This window comes from Dermacentor variabilis, chromosome 4 (genome assembly GCF_050947875.1).
Source record: "Dermacentor variabilis isolate Ectoservices chromosome 4, ASM5094787v1, whole genome shotgun sequence".
NCBI classification, from domain to species: domain Eukaryota; kingdom Metazoa; phylum Arthropoda; class Arachnida; order Ixodida; family Ixodidae; genus Dermacentor; species Dermacentor variabilis.
The window spans coordinates 73,313,599-73,327,672 of record NC_134571.1 but is presented as its reverse complement, the minus strand read 5'-3'; the positions used below and the strand labels follow the sequence as shown (position 1 = coordinate 73,327,672).

Below are 14,074 nucleotides of genomic sequence, written 5' to 3'. Positions count from 1 at the left end.
CTCTGGTCTAGTTAATAAGTTAATTTCGTTGAGAGGAAGGACAGGTAAAGAAACCAAAGGTTCAAATCAGCAAGTTTCGAGGACTTTTGCTGCGCTAAAGAAAACAGCGCCAATAGGAGAAATTGCTTAGAAGTTCGTGACCATTCGTCGCAGTGACATACCATCGCAGAGGTTTCAGCGAGAGACGGCGACGACAAAAAAGGAGAGGCAATTTTTTCCGGAAATATTCAACACTTTTCTGTCACACGGATGAAAATTGTGTTTAGAAAATATACTGCGCCAGTCTTAACTGATTTAGCGTTGTTCTTCAGTGTGCCGAACAAATAATAATAATAATAATAACAAAGCGACCTTTTAACTCCTTAATTCGCCTCCTCCTTAGATTTAACCTTCGGACATCTTTCGTGAACTCTGTTGCAAGGCTCTTACGATCATCTTGTTTATCAGCACTTCAGTTGTAAAATAATGTGCACCTGGTGTTTTCAGGTCGGCTACGAAGTTACGCAGTGCTCTTGTTAACATGAACGCTGCGTGGCAGGAGTGATCATGTTAACAAGACATTGTAAGTCTGATTTGCAACAGCCACTTTGCGACACCTTTTTATTTTACGTCTTTCTTTTTTTTATGCGTCAGGGAGGCGTCGCATCGCCGTATGCCGTGCATTAGCATCCTATGAGTGGCACTTAGTTGTTTACAAGGTCTGTTTTGGGTCACGGTAAATACAACGCGGTTAGCACCAGCTGCCACAAAGCCAGAGCTCTCTCAGTGGTCCCCTGATACCGAGTTACGCCACTCGTGATCGACGCGTAGAAAAACGCTCCATTTAGGTAAGGCCTTAATTAAGGACCCGTAGTGAACTCTCCATGCCGTGACCCGTGCTCACGTCGTTGGCCGGGCTCCCGTCAGTCATCTCCCACGTGATAGCGGGAGCGGGACGTCCCTCCGCCGCACATGGCAGCACGGCACCCGTCTCGCTCGAAAAGCGCACCACGCTCTGTGGTTCCAACACCAGTCGGGGCCCGCTTCCATCCTCCCCGCGTTGAACTGCACTAAGTGCACAGCCTGCGTGCAAAGAAAGCACAATCAGCTGACCATTCGATTGCTCGTGCAACAAAAAGATTCATTAGTTAAACGCACGTTTCATGTATACCGGCGTGTAATCTTGCGGTGAACATGCAATGGCCTGGCCCGAGCAAATTTTGCTCCGTGGTTATTCTTAAACGTTCGGCATTCAAACTTTCGTTCGTGTACGAGCTTTTCTATACGCTTTAATTTCTATCTTTCTCTATCTCTTTACCCCTCTATGTGGGTAGGGTAGTAAACAGTATGTTTATCTTCCGGTTAATCTCCCCGTGTTTTCTCTCGCACCTTTCATATCTCCTCTCTCTATCTCTCTATCTCCCTAGCTTTACAATTTCGTGAAGTATTCTCATTACTTTTGCGGTTCTCGCTATGAGTTTCGGCCCCTTTGTATTCAGGTTATCTTCTGATAATTACTCCAGCATACAGAGGGCGGAACGCAACACTGAAACTACTGCGTGTTCACCGAAGGAGAATTCGCAGAGGCAGAGAGGAGACCGCGTCAAGTACAAATGAGAGAACATTCAATGGGCAATTTTACAGACTGCATGCTATTAAGCTGCCTTGCGCGTGTATGCTGCTGACTTGAGCACGTATTCTGCTGACTTGCTCAAACTGACTTGCGCACAAAACAGGCATGTAAGCAGATAAAGCACACTCATTGCTGCTACGATAACTCCTTATTTGGAGAGCTCTAGCCCGTAATAGCAGGAACTAATGGGGCTCTGGTGACAGTACCATGGCAAGTAGTCGGGCCACATTCCGTTAGCCGCAAGTTAACTACTGCCGTTCACGTGGTCAAAGAAGCAGCGATTAAGCTAGTTCCCAGGCCATTCAAAACAATTGAAAAACCAGATTCCCCGACAAGCGTACGAATTCTTCCCTCACTAAGTCTTGCTGGCACAAGATAGGCGACAGCTTCGTAAAACAGATGTGTCGTCCAAAGAATGCCCGTTTCTAGCAGCCTATGTTATACTGTGTTTCAATTAAGCTACGTTTCCATGAAGTAGACTCGGGTGGGTCGAGTATAAGAAGTTAGGTGGGTCCAGACCGACCAGACCTTTCCACTTGTTCCAATTCCGATGGCAAACAACCGATTCAGTTTGCTGGCGTGAAAGCCCTCCTCCCCCGTCGAAGGGCCGACCCATAAAAGAACAACTCGCAATCGATCTTCAGATAATAAGAAAAGAATTTTATATTTGTAACCCGAAAGTTCTCTCAAATGCTGTCTTTCTGCATGCTGTCTGCCTTCAATTTACTTCCTATTTATAGTCATAAGTGTTGAAGTGTACTTGTCTTTCCGATATTCTTTAAAAATAAAGTACTACTTATCTGAAAGTAACAACGACTGTTTGCTGATGAAAAGTGAAGTGTTATAATCATGATATATTTTATGCACTTTTCCTGGTTACTCCAATCTAATCAATAAATTTGCACTGAACTGTTCATAGCCCACGGGCTATTGGCCCAAATATTTCTCTATCGTAAGCTATTATGTTCTATGAATGAAGTAATTCTTATGATCCTGCGGTGGAATTCCCAAAGCGTTTTGTTCGTAAGTGCTGCTCGCCATGGTGCTAATAATATTCCCGCATCATGATTTGCTGGAACCTGCTCTTACGCACAGTTTTAGCGTAAGCACTTTTTGTGAATGCCCTTTTGTTGGCCCTTTGGCTAAATTCACAAATTTTCTGTTCGTAAATGCTCTTCGATCAGCGTTTGCTGGCCGTCATTTCTATTTATATGTCTAGCATCCTGATTGGCTGAAATAAGCTCTTACGAACAATTCTAGCGCAATAGCTAACTCCAGCCAACCATGATGCTAGACATATAATTAACGAGGCTGACCAGCCAATGGCAATGAGCACTTACGAACGGAAAGATCATACGGCCCCTCATTCCGACCGCGTTCACATGCATTTTGCCAAGTAGGCCGATCGGGTCAATCAACTATTGGAGGCAAGGTTACCCTGTAAGGAATTAATGTTAATGTTAGCGAAGAAACAAGGCGTTAAGAAGAAAGGAGGATGAAGAGTACAGGACCGGCGCTAAATTTAACTGTTCACTCGGAGTGCGAAGTTGGAAGAATACACCCAAGGCCCGTATTCCCAAAAGCCTCTTAGGCTAAACGTCTTCGTAACAGAAAATTCCAGCCATTCGTGATACCGAATATATCATTAGCGAAGGATGCCAGCCAGTGGCAAAGAGCACTTACGAATAATGAGTAGTCTATTATGCCACACACTTGCTGCTAACTGGAAAGACTGTCATGCTGCTTCAGGATCTCCTACAACCAATTTAAACTGGCATAAGCGCGAAAGCTATCAAGGGCCATACCATAGGCAAGCTATCGCACAACTAAAAGAAACGAGAGTAGTAAGGATGAACAGATTGTTCGCTTTACAAGGTCAATCGAGGTGGGGGTGCCCCAGTTAACGGGAGCACAGTTCAGCGGTTGCTGTGGCACAAAAGTTGTTTTGTTCTTTGTTTTCCTCTTTTTGTTTTTGGTAATCATTATTTCTCTCATAACTCAAGAGTTTTCCGGTCTTCAGAACTAACCTCTACTCGAACAATTACAATCCTTGAGTAATAGAGATAAGAAAACTTCACAGCGCAAATTATCCTTTCCATAGCGTGTTGTGTGTAGATCTCTCTATATAGACAATGTAGCGCACTACTACGTGCCACAGTGCTATACCTCCGCTCCGCTTGCTTTCTCTCTCATTTTCCTCCGATCCATCACGCTGTGCCACATACAAGGCGCACGACACCCGCAAGAATCAGCGTGTATCTCTCTAATCCGACATGTCAATAAAGCAGTCTGCGGCTAGAAAGGATTCGCAAAAGAGGCTCGACTTGATAGGACAGACTCCGATTATTCCATCTTGAGTTCTAGGTATCAACTCGAAGCCACCTTGCTTTACCGCCGCCATTCCGGTTTTGCCGCGGCGCATCGTTGATGCGCAGCAAGAAAAAAATTAAATTAATAATGAAAAAAAGGACCTATGTTGCACAATTGGGGTTTAACGAACCATTTACATCGAAAGCGGCTTCCTCGGAGCGAGCGGCGGAAAACAAAGACCACTTGGGAGCGGCGACACAGGCAGCGAGGGCTCGCGCTAGTCTGCCCTTTGCTCCTGGGCTCTTTGGCGAACAAAGGCTAGAAAATATCTCATTAGCTTCAACGAATCGGGCCGTGTTACCTGCCGGAGCGACGCCGCTTTGAACAGTAAGGCATCGCGGCACTTGCTGCTATACGGCCAAGCGAAGCATGTGCGCCTGTGTTCCACCGCTGAGCGAGCGAATTTTCATCGCATTGTTCGCTTTCTACGTACAGTATAGACCTGTGTGAGAAGCCGGTGTGCGCCATGCTTACACAAAGACCAAAGCACGCGCTGCTACGTTCTTTCTTCGGGGTGGGGTGAATTGAATCCAGGATGGCTTCCTGCAACCTCGATGAGGTTTTGGGAGAGTTTTCCCGAAGGTGCTTTCGTGCTTACGACAATGTCGCCATGACATTGAGCAACGCAATGCGAAGACCTGTGCTCACGCGTGAGCGTGTGTGCGCGCGTGCCACTGGGTGGGTGGGCTGGCTTGCGAGATTTGTTGCTTTTGCCATTGCGAGCAACGCTCATGAAAGCATTATGCGCAATAAACCACGTTATGTACTACGTTGACTCTAATGTGCCTGTGAGCAGGGGTGCAGTAAACGGTGAATTGTGCCCTTGCGTGTCAGTGTGCACTCTGGTTACATCGACGTCCAGCGGGCTCAAAGCGAGAGGAACTGTCGCCATAGCGAGGGTATAAGAGGGGGTGGGAAATTAAATGCATCCAATTCTTTTAGCACCCTCCTGAAACCAGGCAACGAACGAACACCAGGCACCACGCAACAGAATGAAGCACGAAAATGAATCCCGTAATCTCGTAAGCTAGTTCATTCATGTAATAGAAAAAAAGAAGTGAAAGCCGGAACATCTGGGCACGTTGTTTTCGAAGAACAGTGCTAGATTAGCAGGAAATAGCGTCGCTTTGCAAGCACACCATGGCTGCACGTTGTTGCGGTAACAAGAGACCAGGCCGAAACCGCTCGCCCTACACCTACACTCCAAGCTGCCACGTTTGGCCCCTGTACTCCAGCGCTAGCTTTAAAATATACTAGGTGCTCTTTTCCCATTCAGTACGGCTCCTGCAAGAACTATTACGAAGGGCGTCATCATGGCAGAGATTGTTATAGCGCTCTCTTCGCTCTTTTAATGTATTGTATTAGGTGGCTTATACAGGTGAACGTAGCAAAACAGGCAGTTGTAGAGTAGAGCCGGCTTTAGGTATCGGCGTTTTCGCACCTGACTGATATTGTAGGATGCCAAAACACAACACTGCCTTGTCGCGATCTACTTCAACCTGCCATCGTCTTTAGCAGCATACCAGGAAGCCTCTCGAGCTGAAGTTACAGCCTCATGAAAGAAACAGCCAATGAACGCAGGAAAAGCGTATATGAGAAATTAACTCTCTATAAGTAAAATGTAGAAATAGTATAGAAAGGGAAAATGAACGTGTGCACAAGGAGAACTTGCTGCATGTGGAAGCAGAACCAGCACCTTCCGCATTACGCGTGCGATGCTCCTAAGAACCGTCTTAATAAGCTTCTCTTTATCCTACTCGCTAAAGCTTAGGAGTCATTTTTAACCGTTAAATCCACATTTTCCCCATACAGTTCGTGTAAACATGCATGTTGCCTTTGTTTGTTTAGGAGTACGCCACCATACCAAGCAACGGTGTCACAAGGGATATAACAAGGCTCGCGTTCTACAGTTCCTGTGCTCAACCCGGATGTAGGAAGTACTCGGCCTGCCGTTTTGTTAAGAACCGCTTAATGCTTGCCGCCAACTTGCCGGTTCCGGTTTTCTATCACGGTACTACGCTAAGAGCTAGGCTTAATCCCCCCCCCCTCCCTCACTGTCACCGAGATCTGCGAGCACGGTGTCGCCCTCTGTTCGCCGTCGGCGCATAATTAGTACTATTTCTCAGGATTAAGAGAAGGCGTCTCCTAAATGAATCTCGCGACACAGCGTGCTTGCACTCCCGAGGCGAACACGTCTAATTTCCGTCGGCATGGTTCGTGCCGGCCACGAAGCTCTGTAAGAGCTGCATGAGGTGCGAAACGCGAACATCTCAGAACAGCTGCAATTCTTAAACCGTGCAGTGACACGCTATCACGAAGCACGTTTAATATACATTTATAGTGGAGCTGTGCATTGCTAGGGTACCATAAGATGTTCGCGTCCGCACACAAAAACTATCATCATCGATTGCTCATACCCCGCAAGCACTCGTACCCCCGTAATCAAGCAAAAATCGCAATGGCTCATAGCCCCGTAAGGCAGAGGCTACAAGCACCCAGCAAAGGGAAGTGAATAGTGCTTACATCCTTTCGAATCACGCATACAACTTACAGAACAGCTTGTCGAAAACTGTCATCATCAATCGCTCTTACCCCTGTAAGCAATGGCTCATAGCCCCGTAAGCAAGCAAAAAATGCAATGGCTCGTAGCTCCGTAAGGTACATGGCTACTCACTTTGCGTGGGTTAGTTGCGAGTTGTTCGTAATTTCAATGAGGATATGTTGGGATCGAAAACGGAGTGGTTTACGCGTTTCGTATTGCAGACATATCCCGTGCGATGCCGCACCGATCCGGCACAACCGACCTTCCAGCAGCGTATGTGCATTTATTTGACATTATCAAAGAATGCGTCTGCCGTTTCGAATACGCCGATCAGTGTATATCACAGGGACCACAATGCCATTGTGACCGTCCTTACTAAGTGACAATGAGCAATACCATAAAGTCTCTACCACAAGTTTTCTGACCATGATGTTTACAGCTCCGCTGGTAACCACATTCACAGGGCGGAATGGCCCTGAATTTTTAATGAGTAGCGCAGTTTGTCGCAAAGTTGCTGTGTACGAAACAACCTAGTGCCAAATCCACAAAGCTTTTCGTTCGTAAGAGCCTTTTGCCATAGGCCGGTCACCCTCGCTAATATTATACTCAACGTCACACTTCACGCGCTCTTGATCATACGAACAGCTCTAGCAAAAGCGCTTTTATTTTAATAGTAACCTTGCCTCTTATATATGCAAATACTAATGCTTAGGAACACTGAGTTGCTTTTGCCAAGGTTATGTCAGATACAGGGGAATAGCGCAAGTGACGCTGCATAAATGATATGACAACTTTATATTCTCACCGGACTTGCGATAACGGCGCAAACGCAAAACGTCCACATTTTTTCTTCTTTTTTTTACATTTGAAAAGAAGCGTTTTTCGGGCCCATATACACGATAAAAAAGAAAAAGGTTTTTTTGTCCTAGAAGTGTTCGTAAGAGTAGTTAACACAAAAGCGTGGCGTTTTGCATGTTACTATACCGAAAGCAGGCTCCCGGTAACAAATGCCTATTACGAACAGATTTCCAAGCTTGGTCTGTGGCACAGATACAGCGTGGACAATGTTTATCTGTTCGAAGATGTACGGCGCCGAGTAATTGAGCTATCGATCAAAGAAAGACCACGAACGAAACAACAGACAAAGAAAGTTCAGTTATCCCTGCTACATTAAGAATCAACGGCAAAAGAGTAGCGGTAACGACAGCCTGTGAGCGAAATAGGGGGCTATTAAAATTTCGCCGACAAAGGCGACGCGTGAACAAGACAGGGGTAGGCCCTCACACTAAATTGTCCTAAGTGTCTTTCGTAGCCCTATGCCGCACTCCATAATGAAGCCTATACGAAATGCAAAACATAAAAAAAAATAAACGAGAGCACCTTGCATGTTGTGGCGCTGAAACAGATTGATAGCACAATCAGCGAAAGTACGTCAGGCGAAAAACGAATCCATTTGTGAACAGGCACCGAGTCGAGAAGCTGATGTTTTGTTTCGGTTTTTAATCATTCTGGTTTGTCTTTTTCGTCTCTGGGACAAGACTATTTTAGAGGAATTTGCTACGCTGGCAATATACTGTACTATAGCTATACTTTCGTTTTACTTGCACGTGAAGAAAAGCAATATAACTCCTAGATCGCTTTGCTCAAGCTTCCTGGCGGCATTTCCTCTTCCCTAAACTCTCTGTGTCTCGAAAGACGTGTTTTCTTTTCCCCTTCTAAATAGACCCACTTCCGCGTAATGAAAGGCAAAAAGAAAGAAATGACAAACCCTTTTAACTCCGCGATCTGCCATTTCTGTTACTGGCGTGTACAGCTTTGTTATTTTGCTCAACTGCTTTCCACGTTCTGTTTTGTCCTGTAAGCTAAAAATAGGAACTTGTGTATTTTGTGCGGAACAGGACGCAGTCACCAGACCTCGCTACGGAGATTGAGACTGTGGGTGGCCTGCACTCGACGTTGACGGCGAGAGAGAAGCCGCGATAACAGTCCCACCTTTCTGGCGTGCGCGACTACGAAGAACGCACACGTTCTTCGAGTGTTTATACAACGTATAAACTCAGCGCCGGAAAATGGGGAGACTTTTGACACATGTACCAGTACCCAAACTCGGACCTAGTGTACTGGAATTCGGCCCCCACGGCAGGGCGAGAGGGGGGGGGGGAATGTAGGAAGAAGTGTTTTTTGCGTGATTATTGTCACGTGGCTGCAACGGCGCAAAAGTATGCATGCAGACAGAGACGGAGTAAAGTGTAAGCTGTTTATTGTGCAATCTTGTGCCCTTTAAACGAAGATGCAGCTCAGTAAGTGCGATAGCAACGAGTCGGCGGTCATTGAATGAAATGACGCACGCTTGCATCTGGCCATTTTATGCTTACGTCATCGAATCGTCCAAATGCGCTCGTGGGGAAGATGTAAATTCTAGAACTCGATATAATAATTTAAAAAATAAATTGTGGGGATTTAGATGCCAAAACTACGATTTGATTATGAGGCACGCCGCATGAGTGGCTCGGGAATAATTTGCACAAACTGGGGTTCTTTAACGCGCACCTAACTCTAAGTGCACGGATATTTTCGCCCCCATCGAAATGCGGCCACCGTGACTGGGATTCGATCCCGCGACTTCGCGCTCAGCATCCCAACACCATAGCCACCGAGCAACCACGACGACTGTGCTATCGTGTACGTATCGTGTACTACCTCTTGTCTTTCGTCCGGGTTGCGCTGCCCACCCACAGAAACATGTTCAACCACCAACTCGCCGAACTTGCCGTGTTGTAACAATACATTAGCGCACCTATACAAGATGATACACGATAGAAGAGTTCTGAGCTTTTACGTGCCAAAACCGCGATTTTATTACGATGCGCGCAGTAGTGGGGAAAGTTCCCCCATTGCACGGGACACGGGCGTTCTTGCATTTCGCCCCCATCGAAATGCGACCGTCGCGGCCGGCAAGATGGGTCTGTCCTTCTGAAATGTATAGTATTACGTTCAAGAATTGTGCGTCATCTGCTATCGCCACCGCATTGTCGCATGACAGTAGAAAGGTTACAATGAAGGCACGTAGCGAAAGCGAATGTAACGCCTGTGGCAATATAGAAGAAAATGTTGCGGGAGCTTCAAGTGACAGGGATAGCGCTTGGTCTTCAACACTAGGGCACCCCATCATACCTGTGTTTTATTTATGTATCCATGTTTCTTAACGTCGCAAGCTTACATGAGGGCTATGAGAGAAAACGGTAGTGGACAGCCTGGGACAACATTTTGTAAGACTTTTTTATGCGATTAGCATTCCTTGCCCACTTCGGCCTTTTGGAGCCTATCTATCTATCTATCTATCTATCTATCTATCTATCTATCTATCTATCTATCTATCTATCTATCTATCTATCTATCTATCTATCTATCTATCTATCTATCTGTCTGTCTGTCTGTCTGTCGTCCGTCCGTCCGTCCGTCCGTTCACGCCGACCCACTGACGATAGTTGTGCACCCGCCTGGGCCACTAGGTATGTTCTTGTGGTCGTGATGCCGCCGTAGTCTTTTCATCATCGTCGTTACAGCTGCCGCTCGTCATGGCGCCGTGGTCATGCCTTCTATGCTGACCTAATGGCCTAATTTGTCTAACAGCTTGAGCCAATAGGTAAGTGTAGTGGTGCCGTTGTGGTTGTTGCATTGTCGTCATTCCAGCTTCGTCACCCTATTGTCATCATGCCATCGTCGCCACGCCATCGCCGTTATACAGACATCATGCATTCGTTGTCACATCCCCATCGTGATGCTCTGGCGGCTGTTCCACCGTCGCCACTACAGCTTTGCCATGCGGCTCTCGTCATGTCGCCGTCACGACGTGTCGTCATACAGGATTCCTGATACACTCGTCGTCACGCCATTGTCGTCATAGACTCGTCGTCATCCTAATTGTCATCATTCCGTTGTCTTGCCAACGTCGCCATTGCGTCGTCGTCATACAATTGTCCACATTTATTCGTTGTCATACCATCGTCGTGATGCCGTCGTGGTCACTCCATTGTCGTCTTCCTAACTCCGTCATCAGACTCTCGTCGTGCCGTCATCGTTACGCCATCGTCGTCACGGTGTCGCTTTAGCATCATCGTCACTTCAGTAACGTCATCCCATTGTCGTCGTGCCGTCGTCGCTAAACCGACTTCGTAGCTCCAACGGCGTCATTTTTTCTTCGTCATTCTATCGTAATTACGCTGTCGTCATTCAATGGTGACTATGCCACCGTTGTAATGCCATAGTCGTCATATCGTCGTTGGCAGACAGTCACTATCATTTATCCTTTGTCATACCTTTGTCGTCATGCCATACTGTGGTACAATCATCGTCATGTCAACTGCGTCATCCGGTTGTTGTCATACCTTGGTCGTCACGCCATCGACATCATACACTCGTCGTAATCCTAAAGTCCTCATATAGTCGTCGCACAAAGCCGTCGTTATGTCGTCGTCATTATTTAAGAATTTTCATCTCATGGTCGACATGCCGTCGTCGTCATACGACCTTTGTCGTTCTATCGTCTTCACTGCATCGACGTCATACAGTCGTTTTCATGCCGCCATGCTCACGGGCATAGCGAAGTTGGACGATACCGAAGTATGTTGCATAAAGCGGAAGCAACAGATCAGCATGCGCACAACAGATGTTAAACAAATGTGACTTCGCAAATACGGTGTGTCGCTACACTGCTCGAATGTTAATCACATCACCACCGACAGTGATTGTGAGATGAGTTCTGTCGTAATTTTTCCCCCTTATCGGTCTCATCCATTGACCGATCACGTGAATAGCAGAGGCATGGAGGAGGAGGAGGAGGAGGAGGAGGAGGGAATAAAGAGAGAAGGCAGGGGTGCTAAGCAGAAATGCATCTTGTTGGCTGCCCTGCTCTGGGGGACGGGAACGAGGGAATAGAAAAATCTCCCTTCAACTACCTCCGGGGCTTGTTCGCCGTGCGGCTAAATACGTGCTCCACGCGGAAATAGAAAGATAAGATAGAGGGAAGGAGCGGGGGGGGGGGGGGGAAAGCAACGGTGAGCAAGTGCACGCACGCGGAGTGCCTGGGCGAGTTAAATAAGTTCACTGAGGCATGCATTTATGCTAGCCAGTGACGAAAGGCAAGGGTACTACAAAATGGCGATACACTGCTGCCAACGAATTCAATTACAACTGGGTACCTATATTATATAGTAACATATTCTGACTCAACAGGAACACGTGAGCCAATAGCTCAACAGAACACTCACCAGAACACGTGAGTATTTCTGTTGATTCCAGCTTGCTACGAGGTACGGTCGCAAAGACGTTGGCCATCTCTTCATCGTCCGAACATGGAGCTCAGCTTAAATAACATGGAGCTCACTTTGGTATAACTGGAAGCAAAGTAGCTGGCTGACTGCCGGTTGCCGTCCACTCCTCGAATGTGATGACTTAAGTAGAATTTGAGCCATTTGACACTAAAAACGCTCTGGGTAAGCTGTGAAGTACAGTGTATGAATTGCAGAACTACTTAATCAACATGACGTTCATATGTGGGTCTATGTTAGTGTTTTTATTGCGTTGTGGGCATCAACTTCTTTTACTAACCACATGTGCATGTGAGACGCTGTCGCGCTTTCTTTCTTTTTTTGCATTTATGTTTATCTGTAAACTTGTTATGCCTGTGTGTCAGTGCCGGTATTGTGCGTGTGTAATGTAGGGCAAGGAGTAGCGTCAATTTCTTAACTGTGCCTTGGGAAAGTCGGCATGAATGTAGGCTTGCAGTTATTTGTTTTTAATGAAAAACAGCAAAATTCTTAGCCATTGAGCCGTCACGGTGAGCTTTCCCGCGTTACCGCGGCATCGACTCTGACCTCTAGCACAAGCTGCCAGATTGTCTGGCAGATTGCCGGGTTATCCAGAATGATGAACAAATGTCTGGGGATTGTACACGTGCATATTATCTCTATGCATATTATCTTTGTCATCACTACCTCAATTTCCGTCTGTCTATCCGTACTACTCGCAAAACGTCCACGTACCACTAAGTCAGACAGTTCTGCTCCGACCGACATCGCCACGGTCTCCGAAGCGAGAAAACTCAGACGCCGTCGAAGCAACCGAGAAAAAAAGATACTCTCGATACGGCGACCCTATACAAAAAGAGTCTGGTTTATTTGATCATCGATCGCAGATGCAACGCGCCTGAATGGAACTTAGGGCGGATTTCTTGGGCATCGATATGACCGATGTGCAGCTCATAACTGCGGCGTGATCATTGCTTGAGCGTTTGTTTGTTTGCTTCTCTGTTCATTCGTTCGCTCCTTGTGCTATCTTTTCCCAACCTCGTTCGGCACTCCGCGCACATACCCAATATCGTCTTCGACGCCTAAGCTGTCCCCGGCGGAATCCGGATGCAGGATGCGCCGCTTGCGGCTGCCTCGCTGCACAAACCACAGAACGGTGGCGAGCGTGAGGCATACGAAGAAGTTTTGAACAGAATTCAATATTCTTTTTTTTTTCTTTCCCCTCGAAAATGGAAGCAAATATGGAACGCCGCAAGGCAGAGAAAGATGCGCATAATCCTCTCTACATGTTTTCAGCACTAGAGCGCCGGTGCGAGCGCGCGCATCGCGACGTGACCACGCGTGCATTTTCCCGGTTCGCGATGGGGACGGGGAAAAAAAATACGATTTCATCAAAACTCTGAAAAAGCATGCGGCCAGATGTTCCGCAGGTACCTCGCACATCGACTTAGGTAGGCAGATACGCGAAAACTTAAAAAAAGAAGACAAATCGAATAATTCCATCGAAACGGGTACTTCCTACGAGGATCGCTTCCGAACCACCTTCGGCGTGAACAAGGCCATCCCTTGGGTATTTACAACTTTTTTTTCTTCTGTCATGGTGCCCGCTCTCAAAGCGCTTTTTAAGCGCTCCGTTGAAGAGAATATAAACGATTACTTGTATATGTTTAAAAATGAACATATTACGGCCTTTGAACCAACGCTCTACTTGAACTAAAGCTATCACCTAACGAGGCCAAGATATGAAAATGAAACTGCTTCGTCCAACGCGACCAGTCACTGTGAACTCTTCCACCGCACTCAAGCAGGATTCCACTGAGCACGATTAGCTTCTTCCAATGTAGTACGGCTTTAACGACAGCGCCGAGAATCATGATCTTCATAGAAAACGCCGTAAAATGGCGACATTTTCATACGTACAGGAGGGTGGCTAGCGTGTGGGTTTCCGCAAGCAAGGCGGCTCTAGAGGGAACCTGTAGATGTGCCCAACCTCGCCCAGGTCACACAGCGAATACACCTGCACCTCCGTAATCAAACCAGCTCGGGGTGTCACCATCGAAAGGAAAATTATATGAAGGATCTTCTCCGGAATCCGCACGCATCCTCGGTGGCCTCACATGTCACCTCCTCGCTAAGCTAATGGTTCGTCCGATGATACTACACCTATACTTGCACGAAATGGTTAAATACCCGATCAGTGTGATATGATCCTTTAAAGCAACGATGTGTTTTGATGAAATA

The 14,074-nt window shown here is 46.8% G+C and overlaps 1 protein-coding gene across 1 annotated transcript in view; it reads right to left on the bottom strand.

The window, feature by feature from the left end:
• Nucleotides 1-11,861, bottom strand: part of LOC142578235 (cell adhesion molecule Dscam1-like) — a 98,044-nt gene extending 86,183 nt beyond the window's left edge. The window contains exons 1-2 of the mRNA XM_075687636.1: nucleotides 11,795-11,861; nucleotides 884-1,062 (exon numbers count right to left, since the gene is read on the bottom strand). Of these exons, the coding sequence (XP_075543751.1) occupies nucleotides 884-1,062; nucleotides 11,795-11,861 (246 nt within the window). The remainder of the gene's footprint in view (nucleotides 1-883; nucleotides 1,063-11,794) is intronic.
• Between the last annotated feature and the right edge of the window lie 2,213 nt (nucleotides 11,862-14,074).